Source organism: Procambarus clarkii, chromosome 14, assembly GCF_040958095.1.
Source record: "Procambarus clarkii isolate CNS0578487 chromosome 14, FALCON_Pclarkii_2.0, whole genome shotgun sequence".
In the NCBI taxonomy this organism is placed as follows: domain Eukaryota; kingdom Metazoa; phylum Arthropoda; class Malacostraca; order Decapoda; family Cambaridae; genus Procambarus; species Procambarus clarkii.
In genome coordinates, this window is record NC_091163.1 from 5,605,648 (window position 1) to 5,623,552 (window position 17,905).

Here is a 17,905-nt window from a genome sequence, read left to right on the forward strand (position 1 = left end):
TCCTTCTGCTGGGTATGTATCAATGAATCAATCAGTATCAAATGTATGTACAGTATCAGTCCATTAATAAGAACATAGGAGCCAGGGAACTTTATAAGGCCTATTGGTCCATATACAAGGTAGCTCCATTTATATCATGGATGTAAAGAGAAATTGCCTCATATGGGCTAACACACCTTCTGTCATTTCCTTAGTTTGGTACATATCTTTACTGATTCACACATTCATTCATTCATACATACATATTCACTATAGTGAATAAACTGGCAAGTGTAAAAATGATCATGAAGCCCCTTAAATTCAGTGGCTACAGTCTCAACTCATGATTGGGTATCCCAGGTTCAGTTGCTGGGCAGCATAAAAATGGTTGGGCATGTTTCCTTTCACTTAATAACGTCTCAGTTCATGTAGCAGCATCTGGGAGTTGTGCAACAGCCGTGGGCTTGCATCCTGAGGAGGGTTAGTAGTTTGACCTTGGGGAAACCTCAATACAAGCCTAAAATATAAATATATAAATTACACTTACACACACACACACACACAAATCTGAGGAGGACCAAGTCAAAGGAAGATAGTATGAGGCTACAAGATGACCTAGACAAACTGAATGATTGGTCCAACATATGGCTACTAAAGTTCAACCCAAGTAAATGTAAGGTAATGAAACTAGGCGGTGGAAACAGGAGGCCAGACACAAGATACCGAATGGGAGTTGAAGTCCTTCATGAAAAGGACAGAGATAAAGATCTAGGAGTCGATATCATGCCAAACCTGTCTCTTGAAGCCCGTATCAAAAGAATAACATCAGCGGTGTATGCAAGGTTGGCTAACATTAGGACTGCCTTCAGGAACCTGTGTAAGGAATCCTTCAGAACCTTGTATACCACATATGTAAGACCAATCCTGGAGTATGCGGCCCCAGCATGGAGCCCGTACCTTGTCAAGCACGAGACGAAGCTGAAAAAAGTTCAGAGGTATGCCACTAGGCTAGTCCCAGAACTAAGAGGCACGAGTTACGAGGAAAGACTGTGTGAAATGCACCTCATGTCGCTGGAAGACAGGAGAGCTCAGGGAGACATGATCACTACCTACAAAATTCTCAGAGGAATTGACAGGGTAGATAAAGAATTTAACACTGGTGGTATACAAACAAAGGGACACAGGTGGAGACTGAGTACCCAAATGAGCCACAGGGACAGTAGGAAGAACTATTTCAGTGTCAGAGTAGTTAATGGATGGAATGCATTAGGCAGTGATGTGGTGGAGGCTGACTCCATACACAGTTTCAAATGTAGATATGATAGAGCCCAGTAGGCTCAGGAATCTGTACACCAGTTGATTGATAGTCGAGAGATGGGGCCCAAGGAGCCAGAGCTCAACCCTACAAGCACAACTAGGTGAGTACACACATGGTGATATGATCACCACTTACACAATAACAACAGGAATCAACCAAATTGACAAAGAGGAATTCCTGAAATCAGCAACTCTCAAACAAGAGGACACAGATTCAAGCTAAGGAAACAAAAGTGCCAAAAAATATTAGAAAGTTTTCTTTTGCAGTGGTAGACGGTTGGAACAAGTGAGGTGAGGTGGTGGTGGAGGCCAAAACTGTCAGTAGTTTCAAAGTTTTATTTGATGGAGAGTACTGGGACACCACGGGCATAGTTTTCATCCTGTAACTACACTTAGATAAGTACATATACACACAATACATACCCAGGCCTCCTGTCCCAAGTAACAGGAATTAATCATAACTCATAATACAGATTAATAATAAATTTTTATTAAGAGCCAACTAGTTTTCCTAACACAAAGTTAAAATACTGAAATATCAATTCTCACCTCATTTAGAGCAACATGATGCGAGAACCCCGGTTCTGTTAGTCTTTGAATGGTTCCTGGATGTGATATTGAAGTGACATAGAGGTGCTGTTCCAGAGGAGAGTCCAGCAGCCCTGTGAAGTACACTAAGCCTCGGGACTCGTCAACCCATAAACCATTGCCGGTCACCGACCATTCACCTCGGGTGAGGGCAATCTTCTGAACTAGCTGTGCAGCCACCATACCTGTCCAAGATCAAATTAATTAATTGTACTAACAGTCAACTCTTGGATATAATCAGATTATATATATATATATATATATATATATATATATATATATATATATATATATATATATATATATATATATATATATATATATATATATATATATATATATATATATATATATATGTCGTACCTAGTAGCCAGAACTCACTTCTGAGCCTACTATGCAAGGCCCGATTTGCCTAATAAGCCAAGTTTTCGTGAATTAATTGCTTTTCGACTACCTAACCTACCTAACCTAACCTAACCTAACTTTTTCGGCTACCTAACCTAACCTAACCTATAAAGATAGGTTAGGTTAGGTTAGGTAGGGTTGGTTAGGTTCGGTCATATATCTACGTTAATTTTAACTCCAATAAAAAAAAATTGACCTCATACATAATGAAATGGGTAGCTTTATCATTTCATAAGAAAAAAATTAGAGAAAATATATTAATTCATGAAAACTTGGCTTATTAGGCAAATCGGGCCTTGCATTGTAGGCTGAAAAGTGAGTTCTGGCTACTAGGTACGACATATATATATATATATATATATATACATACATATATATATATATATATACATACATATATATATATATATATATATATATATATATATATATATATATATATATATATATATATATATATATATATACATACATACATACATACATACATACATACATACATATATATATATATATATATATATATATATATATATATATATATATATATATATATATATACATACATACATACATACATACATACATACATACATATATATATATATATATATATATATATATATATATATATATATATACATACATACATACATACATACATACATATATATATATATATATATATATATATATATATATATGTATGTATGTATGTATGTATGTATGTATATATATATATATATATATATATATATATATATATATATATATATATGTATGTATGTATGTATATATATATATATATATATATATATATATATATATATATATATATATATATATATATATATATATATATATATATATATGTATGTATATATATATATATATATATATATGTCGTACCTAGTAGCCAGAACTCACTTTTCAGCCTACAATGCAAGGCCCGATTTGCCTAATAAGCCAAGTTTTCATGAATTAATATATTTTCTCTAATTTTTTTCTTATGAAATGATAAAGCTACCCATTTCATTATGTATGAGGTCAATTTTTTTTTATTGGAGTTAAAATTAACGTAGATATATGACCGAACCTAACCAACCCTACCTAACCTAACCTAACCTATCTTTATAGGTTAGGTTTGGTTAGGTAGCCGAAAAAGTTAGGTTAGGTTAGGTTAGGTAGGTTAGGTAGTCGAAAAGCAATTAATTCATGAAAACTTGGCTTATTAGTCAAATCGGGCCTTGCATAGTAGGCTCAGAAGTGAGTTCTGGCTACTAGGTACGACATATATATATATATACACACATATATATATACATATATACACACATATATATATACATATATACACATATATACATATACATATATACACATATATATACATATATACATATATATATACATATATACACATATATATACACATATATATATATACATATATATATATATAATATATATACACACATATATATATATACATATATACACACATATATATATACATATATACACATATATACACATATATACACATATATACACATATATACATATATACACATATATATATACATATATACACATATATATATACATATATACACATATATATATACATATATATATATATATATATATATATATATATATATATATATATATATATATATATGTATGTATGTATGTATGTATGTATATATATATATATATATATATATATATTATATATATATATATATATATAAATATATACATATATACACATATATATACATATATATATACATATATATATACATATATATATATATATATTATATATATATATATATACATATATATATATATGTCATACCTAGTAGCCAGAACGCACTTCTCAGCCTACTATGCATGGCCCGATTTGCCTAATAAGCCAAGTTTTCATGAATTAATTGTTTTTCGACTACCTAACCTACCTAACCTAACCTAACCTAACTTTTTCTGCTACCTAACCTAACCTAACCTATAAAGATAGGTTAGGTTAGGTTAGGTTAGGGAGGGTTGGTTAGGTTTGGTCATATATCTATGTTAATTTTAACTCCAATAAAAAAAATTGATCTCATATATAATGAAATGGGTAGCTTTATCATTTCATAAGAAAAAAATTAGAGAAAATATATTAATTCAGGAAAACTTGGCTTATTAGGCAAATCGGGCCTTGCATAGCAGGCCGAGTACGACGTTCTGGCACACTAGGTACAACATATATATATCTATCACTGCTGAACAGTGGACAAAAGTATACCTTCACAATAATCATATACAACTTTTGCATACACTTGCCGCAAGTCAGTACTTCACACAAGGACATAAAGAATAGGCACTACAGAGAAAAAGCTTGGTAGACTACATCTTCCTCGACTGGTGAAAATATCTGATGCTACAATAACTAGAACACTGAAATAGGTTAAGGAAATACTTGAACAGAAAGCAAAAGCTCATATTCAGAAAAGTGTCAAGTTGGAGAATGAGAGAAGTGGAGTCACCCGAGGAATGGTCCTAGGACAACATACGGTCCTAATTCATATAATTGACCTAGCCAGTGGAGTGAGCTCATACATGTCAATGTTTCCAGACACTGCAGAGATAATGATAACATGCAAACTATTACAGGAACATTTTGACAAACTACAGGAGTAGCCAGACACACGGCTCTCAGAGTTCAATCCCAGCACATGTAAGGTACTAACCCTTATGTCCTGTGTCAGTTGTTTCTTTACACGGAAAGAGGACATGGGAAAACAGGGATAGAGGAGAAGGGGGGAGGGGGGGGCAGTTAGGGAGAGAAGGGGGGGGGGGGATAGGGAAAGAAGAAAAGGGGCACAGCCAGGTACCTCTCCCAGTACTACAACAATGAAGACAATCTAGACAATCCATTACAATACCAGTAACAATATGATGCATGAATGGTATTACATTAACTACAACTCTTAATATTACTCTGGTCATACCTTGATCCTCGTGAGAAGGTTGGTCTTCAGTGCTGGATGGAGGGGACAATTGACACAGCACAAGATAAAGGTGACGATGACCTGTCTCTTCGCTGGCCCATATCAACATTCTCTGACTGGAGTCTCCGTGACTTGTCCACCAATACAGCAGATTATGAACCTAAATATATTTCTATATTAGCTACAATATTTGTCATTTCTGATTAAAATTAAGACATTAAAAAAAGCATACATGAGAAAGTTTAATTGCAGAATATAATTTTTCAAAGGAATTCAAAACTACATTTTTTATTTTCTGTAACTCCCAGAGCTTCTGGAATACTCTACATAGATGAGAATACACCTGTAGGCCAGTCCTTACTCCATAAAATCCACTCCACAAACATGGTGATGCCAAGAAACACAAAGCTTCAAACTAAACAAAATTAGCCAGGGCATTTTTAACAATATTGAATTCCTAACAATTTAAAGCCAACCTATCCCCCAAAACTGTCACAAGGAAAAAATGATCAAATAATGCTCAATCTAGAAATTATAAGATACAGTATAGCTATACCATATATGCTATACCTAAATATAGCTACACTATATTTAACCTTTGGAGCTTCAGCAGGAATATCAAGTGTGTCTTAAGGTTTCATTACAAAAGCACAACTTTGTTATACAGGGGAGGCTTACAGGAAGCAAGAGATTTACAATGGAGAGGTTACTGCCCAAAGTCTTTAAATTAAAACAAGAGGACATAAATAGTTAATTAAGATACACGAGTTGCAAATAATAATTTAGTTTATATTTCTCAAAGTAACTTCCAGGCACAGAATCTTCAACTGTGAGAAACTTTCAAATCATGGAAATCTCACTTGACACTTTAGCGTTCCGGTCCCTCGCCGCGCGCCCAACTGTAAACGTTCCGGACCTCTCGGGGCCCCTCTCGGCGACGCCTAAAATGTTTACACAGCATTCTTTTTATGTTTACAATGTTATTTTTTTGGATTATAACTATACATTAGTACACAAATGAATGCACTATAGTATAGATGCAATAGGAAAGGTACAGTATATTGATAAATTGTGTGACTACACTGAATAAACAAATTCTAATAAAAAAAAAAGTTGAAATGTTACCAAATGAAAAATTAAAAGAAAAAATATGGAAGTGTGTGCAAATGATTGATTTATATAGCTATACAAATAAACTAAATACCCAATACTTTTCCATTATGTAATTTCTAAAGCAGAGAAAATACACGAGAGCTGAGCAATTATATAATGTTATGGGTTGGTTGGTTGAAGTGATCCAAGGCTGGTCCCCCGATAACCTCTGCCCACACTGTACTCGTGTGTTTCAAGAGTCTCATCAGGGTATTGATGACGAGTTTTAGCACCACCAGAACGCTAAAGTGTCAAGAACGAAACTTCCTTGACCTACAAGTTTACCTAATATTTCATAGTACTGTACAGGATGAGGCGGTACACTATAAACATGCACAAAATCTTCTGGCCGTCAATTTATTATCGAGATGTTCCAGTACATTATAAAGATTCCTGAAATCGGGCAAAACTGAATTACCAGGATGACGACAACAATGCTCTAATGCCTACCAAAAATTTATCAAAGCAATTATTTTTATATTTGAATAAAATATACTGTAGCATACTAATAATATTTATCAAAAATTAAAAAAATAAGCATTTGTGTGCCCAGAGAAATTACATTAACATGGTGAATCAATGAGAAAATCAGTCTCATTGATTTGTTGCAATCTTTTGGATTTGATTGCAACCATGTCGCAATCCTTTTGACCATGTCATGGCCTAGTAGCCTAAGGTGTTTGTTTGGGAGTACCCATAGGATAGGTTCGAATCGTAGTCACTGCTACCGATTTTCTCACGAGCATTTGAGTACTATACACTGTACTGTACTTTATATATGGACCTTTTTTTTGTCATACACTGTTACTTCATAAGGCAAGATCCCAACAACTCGTGGCTAGGATCTCGCAGTCAGGTATTAGCAGCACACTCTACCAGAGCATTTCACGGTTGGGTCGTGGTGACATTTTGCACCAAAGCATTTCACGGTTGGGTCGTGGCGACACTCTGCACCAAAGCATTTCACAGTTGGGTCGTGGCGACATTCTGCACCAAAGCATTTCACAGTTGGGTCGTGGTGACATTCTGCACCAAAGCCTCTCACAGCTGGGTAAGAAGCCACCTGGTGGCAATCTGCTGATACTAGATGTGCGTGGCCTGCTGGGTTGCCTGTTTTCTCTACTTTTTTGTTATTCTATGCCAATTAATTTTGGTTTGCCTTTCTGGTGATTTTTTCCTTTGTTTAGTTATCTTGGAGATACTGTTCTCATATATATGTATATATGTGCAGAAAAACCACATGTGAAAAACAGAATGCTAAAGATAGAGAATAATAATCTAAAATAAACGCTATTCTCTAAAATAGAGAATAGCATTCTCAATTTTCACATGTGGTTTTTCTCCATACTTGGATCAGTGTTTTTGTGATCATTGTTGCATGTACTGTATATATGTATATACATCTATACACATATATATGTATTATGTAGAAGTGATGATTAGGCGACCTGGTATACATCATTAGAACCATACACAGTAGTTATGAAAACCGTATATGAACATAATCAGTATACATATTTAATTATAATAGAATTTTATACAAAGATTATTACTGCATTGGCATAGCAATATCCGACAATAACCTCACGTGCACAGTAAGGAATCGTGAAAAAGCAAGCAGGATTTGTTCCAAGTGTCAAGGTAAACTCCACTACATCCATACAGATCTATTATATCCCTATTATCATCAGTCATGTAAAACCCAAACAATAGTTTAAATTAATATACGATCACTGCATTACCCCCTGCATCAACGAATGACAATAACTGCACTTTAACCCTTGGACAATGGCCATGGAGAAATGGTCATACCCACCAATGCATATAAAATTTAAAATATATTTTTTCATTATAGAATTATTAATTTGTATGTAAAATATTTAAAGTCCCCATGGCGTAGCGGTAAGACGCTTGCCTGGCGTTTCGAGAGCGCTTTGGCCTGGGTTCGAATCCTGGCTAGCGAGGATTTATCGAGGCACCAATCCTTAACTGTAGCCTCTGTTTACTCAACAGTAAAATGGGTACCTAGTTGTTAAATGATTTGGTGTCGTATTCCTGGGAACATAGGATTAAGGACTTGCCTGAAATGCTATGCATGCTAGAGGCTGTACAAGAATGCAAGAACTCTTGTATATACAGTATGTATATATAAATAAATAAATAAAAAGAAAAAACACAAAAATAAGTGAATATTTATTGTTTAACTTGGCGGAGGTGCTCTGCAAAGCTGCGTCTGGAACTTGTCAACATCTGGTGCTCGACTTTGCTGACGCTTCCTGTTTTATCCTCTGATGTTTCAATGAATGTTTTATCCCTCGTTTTCTTTGTGGATGTAAATAAAGTGCTATTATATCCATATTTGCACCATGCATGTAAAACCAAAAGGCAATAATTGTTTAAATTGTCATTTGACTGACCGCATTACCCTAGTAACATTCACAATAATAACCCCATTCATAACCATGAAATGGTTGCAGGAATTTTTTCATGGGCCAAGGTAAACTTCCTTACATCCACAAAACTATTATATCCATATTTGCATCATACATGTAAAAACACAAACAATACTTTTTTAAAAAGTGTTTTATGATAATCGCTTTACCAAGGCCGATATATATCGATAGACGATAATAGCCACCTAACGATTAAATGTTAAGGATTAAGCTTTGATCTTTTGAGCAATTTTCACTGAACCATTACCACCAGTTTTCTGGTGGTAATGGTTCCACCAGAAAATCAGTAAGCTTGGATTATTTCCAAGCTTGCTAACTTTTCTCAATCTACTTGTTTTTTCCCCTCCCCTCCATGCTAAGATACCTCTTCATCCTGTTTATCTTGAGGTTATTTTGAGATGATTTCGGGGCTTTTTTAGTGTCCCCGCGGCCCGGTCCTCGACCAGGCCTCCACCCCCAGGAAGCAGCCCGTGACAGCTGACTAACACCCAGGTACCTATTTTACTGCTAGGTAACAGGGGCATAGGGTGAAAGAAACTCTGCCCATTGTTTCTCGCCCGGGATCGAACCCGGGACCACAGGATCACAAGTCCAGCGTGCTGCCCGCTCAGCCGACCGGCTCCCCATAGCCTGACAACTTCTGCTAGCAGACATTTTCATCTAATAACAAGGGAAAAAAAATGGCTAAAAATCTCTTCCCGTCTCTCTTGACCTGGGAGTGGTGGTGCAGGTAGTGGGGAATGTAAACTTTAGAGACGGTAGCCGAGATTTGACCGACATTCCTTGTGGTTTTCCATTAGCTCTTGGTGGGGTGGACTTTAATTCTGCACTTTTCATAGCAAACATTTGTGTTGATCGTTAACTAATCTTAATCTCCCCTGTCTTCAGACTAACTGGAAGGTCAAGATGATTAAAAAGAAAGGAACTTGTCCTTGTGAGGCACAGGTTGAAAGAACCCAACAAACTTTCCAGTGTACTTAGTAAGATATAGATTTGTGACTCTGGGAACAACTGCATTCAGACCATCACTTTTTGCATTTTAACACATTATTTACTAGTTATATTTGTACCGAAGAAATTATTTTTTTTTTTTCAGCGTATCATTCGAACTCCAGACATCAAATCCTAATTACTGTCACTGGCCTATTTTGTATTAGAATGCTTCAGAATGACCCATGCAGATATGACTTGGCATTAATATAACACATGAGAATGTACAACATACTACAAAGATTAGAATGTGTAACATGGTACAAAGGTTAGAATGTAAAGTACTGTAATTATCAAAAGAAGGCACCAAGCCAAGAAGGCTACGTAGCACCATCAAATGTGTGGAATAATCATAGGGCGCTAAATATCACCAAGGATGCCAATACGAGAACAAAAGCATAAGGCAAACGATATCGAAGGTATCCGATTCACTAAGAATTCTATCGAGGGACAAGTGACTGGAAGGGACGGTCGGGAAGCAAGACTCACGTTAATCCTGGAAGTCAGGACATTCAACAAGGATATGCAAGGTTAGAATGTATAACAGTACAAAGGTTAAAACTTGAATAAAGGTGACAAAATGATAGGCTTGTACAACAAATACGACAGAGTAATCACACTAACGTGATGTGTCAAACGAGAAAATCCATAGGAGCAGTGATGAGGTTTTAACCTAAATGAGCATGTCATGGCCTAGTTGACTAGGGCGAGTAACGAGGGAACACTCACTGCATAGGTTCAAACCCTCGTCGCAGCTCCTATGGATTTTCTCAAATACGATAGTGGTACATTTTTTTTGCCACCAGATCGTGAACCTGCCAAAGCACACACACTCATTCATCATATTTCTAGTGTCGTATCATTACTGAATTAATCTGCACAAATGTATCATAGCAAATATTATAGCAAATATTATTGCTTTGATTACTTGGCAAAAACATATGAATAAATATGGACAAGGTTTAAAGTACATGAACTTTCTCAGCTATATGCCACAATGGTACAGCCTAAATGATTATCTTATGACCAAGTCTTGTAACTTACTTTTAAAAAATAGCAATAATTTGTATTTTAATGGGTAAATATACACATAAATAAATAATGTTGAACCAGAATCGTTTACAGCTCTTATTCTTGCTCCATCCTGAGGTGTTGCAAATGACACATCTCCCTGATGGTAATGAAGACAAATCCATACCCTAAAATCCTAAATATTTAATTACCAGAGAGGGAAAGGCAGTACAATTACTTTTAACATACAAAGCTTACATTAACAACCACAAGCAAATAATTTATACTTTTGAATAATAAAATATGCAGCCTTTTTTTTTTGTTATAATGCCTAATAAATTACTGAAAGACCCATGCTTACATCTATCCATGTATTCGAGTGCTCGGAAACTATCACATGAGGGGAGAGAAGTGGTGGTGATGGAGCAGATGGTGCGGCTGGACTCTTCTGGCCAGTGAATGATGACAAAGACAGTAAAATCAGTTCAAGCCGCTGCTGTCGTCTGTCAAGGAGTTGACACCAAATCCTGCCATCATGAAGATAATATGTAAGCCATTGACACTTGTAAATTCCAATTAAATGTTTTTTTATATAAAATTTCTCAAATTACATTTTTGGGGAGGGGGGGTGTCCATCTAACCAATGTTTAGTATTTAACCCTTTTGCTGCAATTGTTGATAACAGCCAATAAAAGAAAATTGTTTATTCCCTGGGTTAATCGACTTTTCCAAATGCCAGAAGTTTCCAAATCGAAAACTGTTCAACCACAAGACTCAATCTGTCAACTATGGAATCAAATCTCATCTTCAGCAGTAGTACCAAACACACCATAAATGCCTTCTCCCTCCCACACACATTCATTTTCTACAAATTTGTCTACACAATAAGCGAATGTTACAATTGCTTATATGCCATGATGTGTGTAAAGGCAATATATTACAGTATACAGTGGGATCTTGCTAGAACAAACTTCATTATAACAAATTTCTGTAAAATCTGCATAGTCTAATCTAATAAATGTCTCATTATAACAATCTCTTCAGTCACAAGAATTTGCATGTTGAAGCTACAACTATTCACCCGACATGGCCGTTGTGACACCTCTGTTAATTATAATCAAACCGAAACAATTAGTTACAATTTTCAAACTTATAATATGCCAAACTCTGATATGTATTGTATTAAAACAATACCAGTATTTAAAGCAATCCACAAGATGGCCAAAATTGATATATGGTTCAATGGTGCCTCAGTTAACGAATTTAATCGATTAGGGCACCGAGTTCGTCATGTGAAACGCCAATCTTGCTAAATAACAACAACCTGTCCTCGGAGGCGTCTGAGAACTAGCGGGAACACTAGGAAGCACCATGTGGTTTTCTCGTTAACCGAGCAGAAGCTAGTCAATCTAGAAGTTTTCTGCGAGTGACTCGCTCGTTACCCGAAATGCTCGTAGAAGGGGCTGCTCGTCACCCGAGGTTTCTCTATTTTAGTTTAGGCCTTCAAAAAACAGAGGCTAGCGAGTAAACGGGTACAGGTCAGGCGGCGGGAGAAGAGTTGTTGGGTGCAGAGGGGCAGGTACATGGTGCAAGTATGGACAACGTGAAGATTTACAATACTGTTAAAAGACCGACTAAGGCAATTGTATATTTAACATTTTTGTCCAGAAATGTGCGCCAATAATTGCTCTATCTCATGGATTCGAAGTTAACAATAAATTGTTTTTAGGGGAACTTCATATGCCCGAGGTGCAGCATTAGTCAGGATGGTACTTTTATGCTCCTAATTATGCTTCAGGTGGTGGATAGCTCCCTCTTTATATTGTTTTCTCCTGGTAAACTACCTATCAAACTGATGCTACATTATGTTGCCTTTTTAATACTGTATAGGAAAAATATAAATTTTACTCCATTAAAAAATTATTAAAAATTATATTTTTATATAGATTCATTATAATAATGCATATAAAATCCTATGAAAAGCTTGAAATTGAAAGTGCTGCAGCAAAAGGGTTAAATGTAAACAAATAAATTTATATAATTTGTCAAGTTCTTACAGGCCTGAAAATTATTAGCTATAATTGATATCACACTCATCTTTGCTATAAATATAATAAAAGTACTAACTGTGTGCCATCAGGAACCCAGCCAACACGAACTAAGTACTCATGCCAAGGAGCTAGCTGTTTGAGGTCATGACGCAAGTGTCGAGTCGTCACCCTTAACTCTTCCGCTGGACCTACTTCAACCTCTAGCAACCTTAATGTAGATTCTGCATTAGACATACCCGCTCGAGGAAATCTGAAACATTACCAAATAACAAATCAGTTTATGAACCTAAACTTATTTAATCATGAAATTTGAAGAGAAAAATAAAGATACAATTTCATGGCCAGAGTTAAAGCTTCTTCACTGTAGTACAAAAAGTACAGAACATTTTTCCTAAGCAGAGGCTGTCATGGAGAACGCTGGTGACTGGACTAATGCCATTATATAGCACTCTCCCTAACACATGCTTCTCTTTCAATACACACGTGTATTGAAATTGATGCCATCACCACGATATCATGGTGATAGGACACGACGAGCGTAGCTCTCCATCCCGTAACTACACTTGGGTAATTACACCTGGGTAATTACACTATTTGTCAGCAATCTTGTCAATTTTCATCATAAAATCAAGAAGGCAACAAGTGTACAAATTAAATTAACTGGCTCTTCATGTACACAACACAGCAGGGTTCCCTCTCTATTATTTACACATACGTTTTTGTAAACCTAAAAAAATTATATCATGCAGCCACTTGGTAATCTTACTCACAGTATTCAAGCAATGAAAACCCCATCACCACTGAAATAAAAATGGAAAGAGGTGCAATCCTAATACACCTCATTAATAACATTTCTGGCACTTCCTCCGAGCCAAACTCTTAACTTCCACTGAATACATTTCACAAATACTTTACATATTTTTCTAACATCATTAGCATTTTTAACTTTAAATGGAGAGGCCATTACCCTAGAAGCAATGGCAGGAACTTGAAAACAATAACATTCATGCACTAAATGTAACGAAACATCCCATCCTGGTAGGCCACTTTATGGCCTACCATGATGGGATATATTAAATAAATATTAAATATATAAATTGTAGGGCATATATTAAAGTATGCCCTCCAAAATCCAGACCAGATCTGAAATCACAAATATTTGATTACAGCCTTCATTACTGCAACTGCCATTTTTGGACAATTTTTCAGATGTTTTTCCTAAAGAAACTAATTTGTGTCAAAATTAATGCCAAGCCAAATTAAGTAAAATAACATTCATATGCTCCATTTTCCCACACAGTCATAGGTCATTTTAACCTGTCATATTATAGATATCTACTGTCCCATGCCCAAAACTTTCTATTGCTCAAGATTTTCTTTGATATATTATGGAGCACCATTCCAATTAATCATTAAGGAGGTTTCCTAACAATTTTAATAACATTTCTGGCACCACCTCTGAGCCAAACTGTAACTTCCACTGAATAAGAAAAGCACAATAGAATAATTTGAGCAAAAACTAAGATTGCAGAAAATCATTTCACTGTATACAGTTCAAACAATCTAGATTTCATCATGACCTTTCCAGAATTCGTATTTCCTCATACAAATCTGATTGTTGGCGAGGTAAACCGGTAGCAACAGCCATAGTACAGAATGCCAAGTCTCAGAGAACTGCACCCAGCATCCAAGACCCACCCAAGCCTACCAGGAGCCAGGAAAAAAATTTGGCTCTGAGGTAAGTGCAGCTTAGATTTCAAAGCCAAGAAAAAGCCCACCAGAAAGTATAAGTGCATTAAAACAATGAAATGCTTGAAAAAATTCATAACTTGGGACAAAAGAAGGCAAACAATCATTGCTGCATGGTGAACACCCAAGCCACAGTGCTTGAATGCCATCAGGTCCCCCAGGGTCCTTGCTACCCAACAGCTGCATTCACAAGTCACCCCCAAAAAAATTCTCACCCAACTAGAACAGAAAGGAAGGGCACTCATAACAATTGTTGTGCTCATAGGTACCAGTTGCAGTGCAATGGTCAATGCAGGTACTCACTTAGCAACTTCCAAATTTGCTGTAACATTTCAGATCATGTATATCGTATATAACCATTTGTTATTACCATACTCCTCACATTCCCAATAATCTGTGTTAAATTTGTTTTAATGGGACACACAGTACTCTACGTAGAAATACAATTTTGTATTTAAAACTAACATTCCTGTCAGTGCATTCATTCATGGATACAAACTAGGCCAGTGTCAATGCAGTGGTGTATGGCCTATGCCAGTGCCAGCTCCCAGACTCTAAACAATCCATTTCATCATTAGCAATTTTCAGAACAGAAAATCAAGAGACATTACAATTGTGGAGCTGAGTATGGTACAAATGTGGTCCCCATTCTTCATATATACTGCACCGATTGTCAGAAGTAGCTTTCAATGTAATGTTACTACCAAATAATATTGTAGAAAAATTTAACAGTAATCCTAAAAACAGTCTCCAACTTACCTAAACTCATCAAGCATGCCAGCTGAATCATCAGGAAGGATAAACTGCACGATGGGAACTTCACTTTCGTCAACTTCCTCGAACAGTAATCGGTAAACACCATCTGATAATACCAGAAATAATTAGGATAATTCCCAATCGATGCAGAATAATTTAAAGCAATTTCAGCTGCAATCATTATTAACAGTTTTCCATTCCAGGGGGGGCAGGGGGGCCAATTTTCATGTATTAATTAAGTGAATTGCAGCTGCTTACAGCTGCTTGCTCAGCAACGTGTTTAATGTCTAAATTGCATTTAATTCAGTGTGTGAACCTATGTGTAGGGTTAGCTCAATAACTTGGGTATCAAAACGTCAAGAAATAAATGTTCAAAAGTATAAGCACAAATTAAGTTGGATAAACAATGTTGGGTGTGCAAGGTACTGCTGAGTTAACAAAAGTGTATGCTCATAAATCCCTTTTTAATAGGAAAATGAGCTTAAATTAATGATTAAAAAATCAAGTAATACAGCTTATTAAATAGCTTTTGATAGGGAAGTCTATTTCATATTCAAAACCATTGATGGTTCACAGGTCAGTATGAAATAATTTGACATTCATTTTTACTGAAAACTTTATAGGCTTAAAACATTGATTTTGGTAACAAAATATTTAAAAATAAAAGGACAAGAATATTATATCAATAATGAATAGCTAGTGTTGGGTGCATCAGCAACATCCTCATAAAGAACATAAACAACAGTGTGTGAAACATTATTTTCATTTTGATGCACCCACAAGTCTTCAGAACACAAAAGTCACAAAACTAAGTTTTGAAATAACATTGAAAAAAGTCAAGGAATAAACATTTCAATGCAAAATACCAATTCATATCGATGCATGTATGATTCATTAAAGAGGCATTCTTGACTACAGTGGTTTTCCCCTCTAATGAGGTCAGCATTAAACAGCACTGGCACTAGTGCCCATTAGTTGTGCAACACTGACCAGGGTTAAGGTTGGGATAAGCTGTCATAACATGCCTGGACTATTGTGAGGCTATCTGGAGGCTAGAGTGTGCAGCAAATACAGTATTACCAAAATATATTACTAAGGTGTAATACCATTGTTTCTTACATACTATAAACAGATCCTTATGAAGAGCATCACCTTAACATTTTTAAGTGATTCTTAGAAACAAGTGATAGTAACATTTCAGTATCAGAAAGGAAACTGTTAGTCTGCTGCACCAATGGAAAGATATATCATGAGGGGCACCAATGCCTGCCGCCTCCAACCACGAGACAGCAGGAGGATGAGGTGGGAAGGAGGAACAAACGATGGAACAGAGCACGATATATGCAGAGAACTGCAATACAAGAAGGATGCAGCCAACCAGTGACATGATGGGAAAACCACCTTAATTGAAAAGCCAATGCTGCATTCAAAGGCAAACACACTAAGAGAACAAAAAAACACAAAGAAAACCTAAACGAGATGAAAAAAAGTGGCCAGGAAAAAGGCAAATTCCAGCACCTAGAAGACTGAAGGCAGAAGTGGCCTAAAAAACATTGCAAACACAGAACAGCGAACTACAGGCATACCTCAGAATAAGAGTTTAATCCGTTCCTGGAGACGCCTCGCCTTCCGAAAACTCGCATTCCGAAGTTAATTTCCCCATAAGAAATAAAGGGAAATGAATTAATCCGTTCCTGACTACCCCAAAAACCCCACATCAAACTAAATTTTTATACGTAATTTACCTAATTCATCTAAATAAACCTACAAAACTGTGTTCCAGTTATTACTTACCTTGCTGTCGAGTGCTGTAGGCGTATGGAAGATGGTGAGGAGGGGGGAGGAGGAGAGGAGTTACTGTTTGGAAGGGGAGTCCCCTTCCATAATCACATCACATAACCCCATGCCTTGTAACACTATGGATACCACTTCTCTTTCTAAATTTTTCAAACCAGCCCCTGCTTGCCTTAAACTCTTTCTTATCTGCATCACTCGTTGCAGGGGTATTCTTTAGAAGGTCTTCGTGCAGCACCCTGGCTTTCTCACAAATAATGGCCTCCGAAACACTATCACCCCTCAACTCCTTGTCGTGTATCCAAATTAATAACAACTTTTCCACTTCTTCAAGTATTTGTGGTCTTTGTGCCGTTAATGTTCTTACTCCTTTTGCCACTTTAGCACCCATAATCTTATTTTTCTTCTTAAGTATAGTGCATATTGTTGATGTGGCTTTGTTGTACTGCCTACAAAGTTCAACAACACGTGTACCGTTCTCATGCTTCCGAATGATCTCTTGTTTCTCCTCTATTGTCATCCTCACATGAGCTTTCTGGCCTTTATCCTTACCACTGGCTTTCTTGGGACCCATGGTGAGATATATAATAACAAATTGTATAGACAAATCACCAAAAATCCAACAAAACACTGAAAATCCGAGAGAAGAATTGATGTG

General features: G+C 36.0%; 1 protein-coding gene across 7 annotated transcripts in view; it reads right to left on the reverse strand.

Moving 5' to 3' along the window:
• The window catches only part of LOC123772412 (dipeptidyl peptidase 8), a 62,872-nt gene that overhangs the window by 32,513 nt on the left and 12,454 nt on the right, over positions 1-17,905 (reverse strand). For 4 of the 7 annotated variants that reach the window (XM_045765556.2, XM_045765539.2, XM_069324268.1 and 1 more), the window contains 6 exons: positions 15,457-15,559; positions 13,025-13,198; positions 11,259-11,424; positions 6,152-6,232; positions 5,292-5,451; positions 1,846-2,069 (listed from right to left, as the gene is read on the reverse strand). In XM_045765556.2, the coding sequence (XP_045621512.1) occupies positions 1,846-2,069; positions 5,292-5,451; positions 6,152-6,232; positions 11,259-11,424; positions 13,025-13,198; positions 15,457-15,559 (908 nt within the window). The remainder of the gene's footprint in view (positions 1-1,845; positions 2,070-5,291; positions 5,452-6,151; positions 6,233-11,258; positions 11,425-13,024; positions 13,199-15,456; positions 15,560-17,905) is intronic. The other 3 variants (XM_045765570.2, XM_045765563.2, XM_069324269.1) reach the window with 1 other exon arrangement.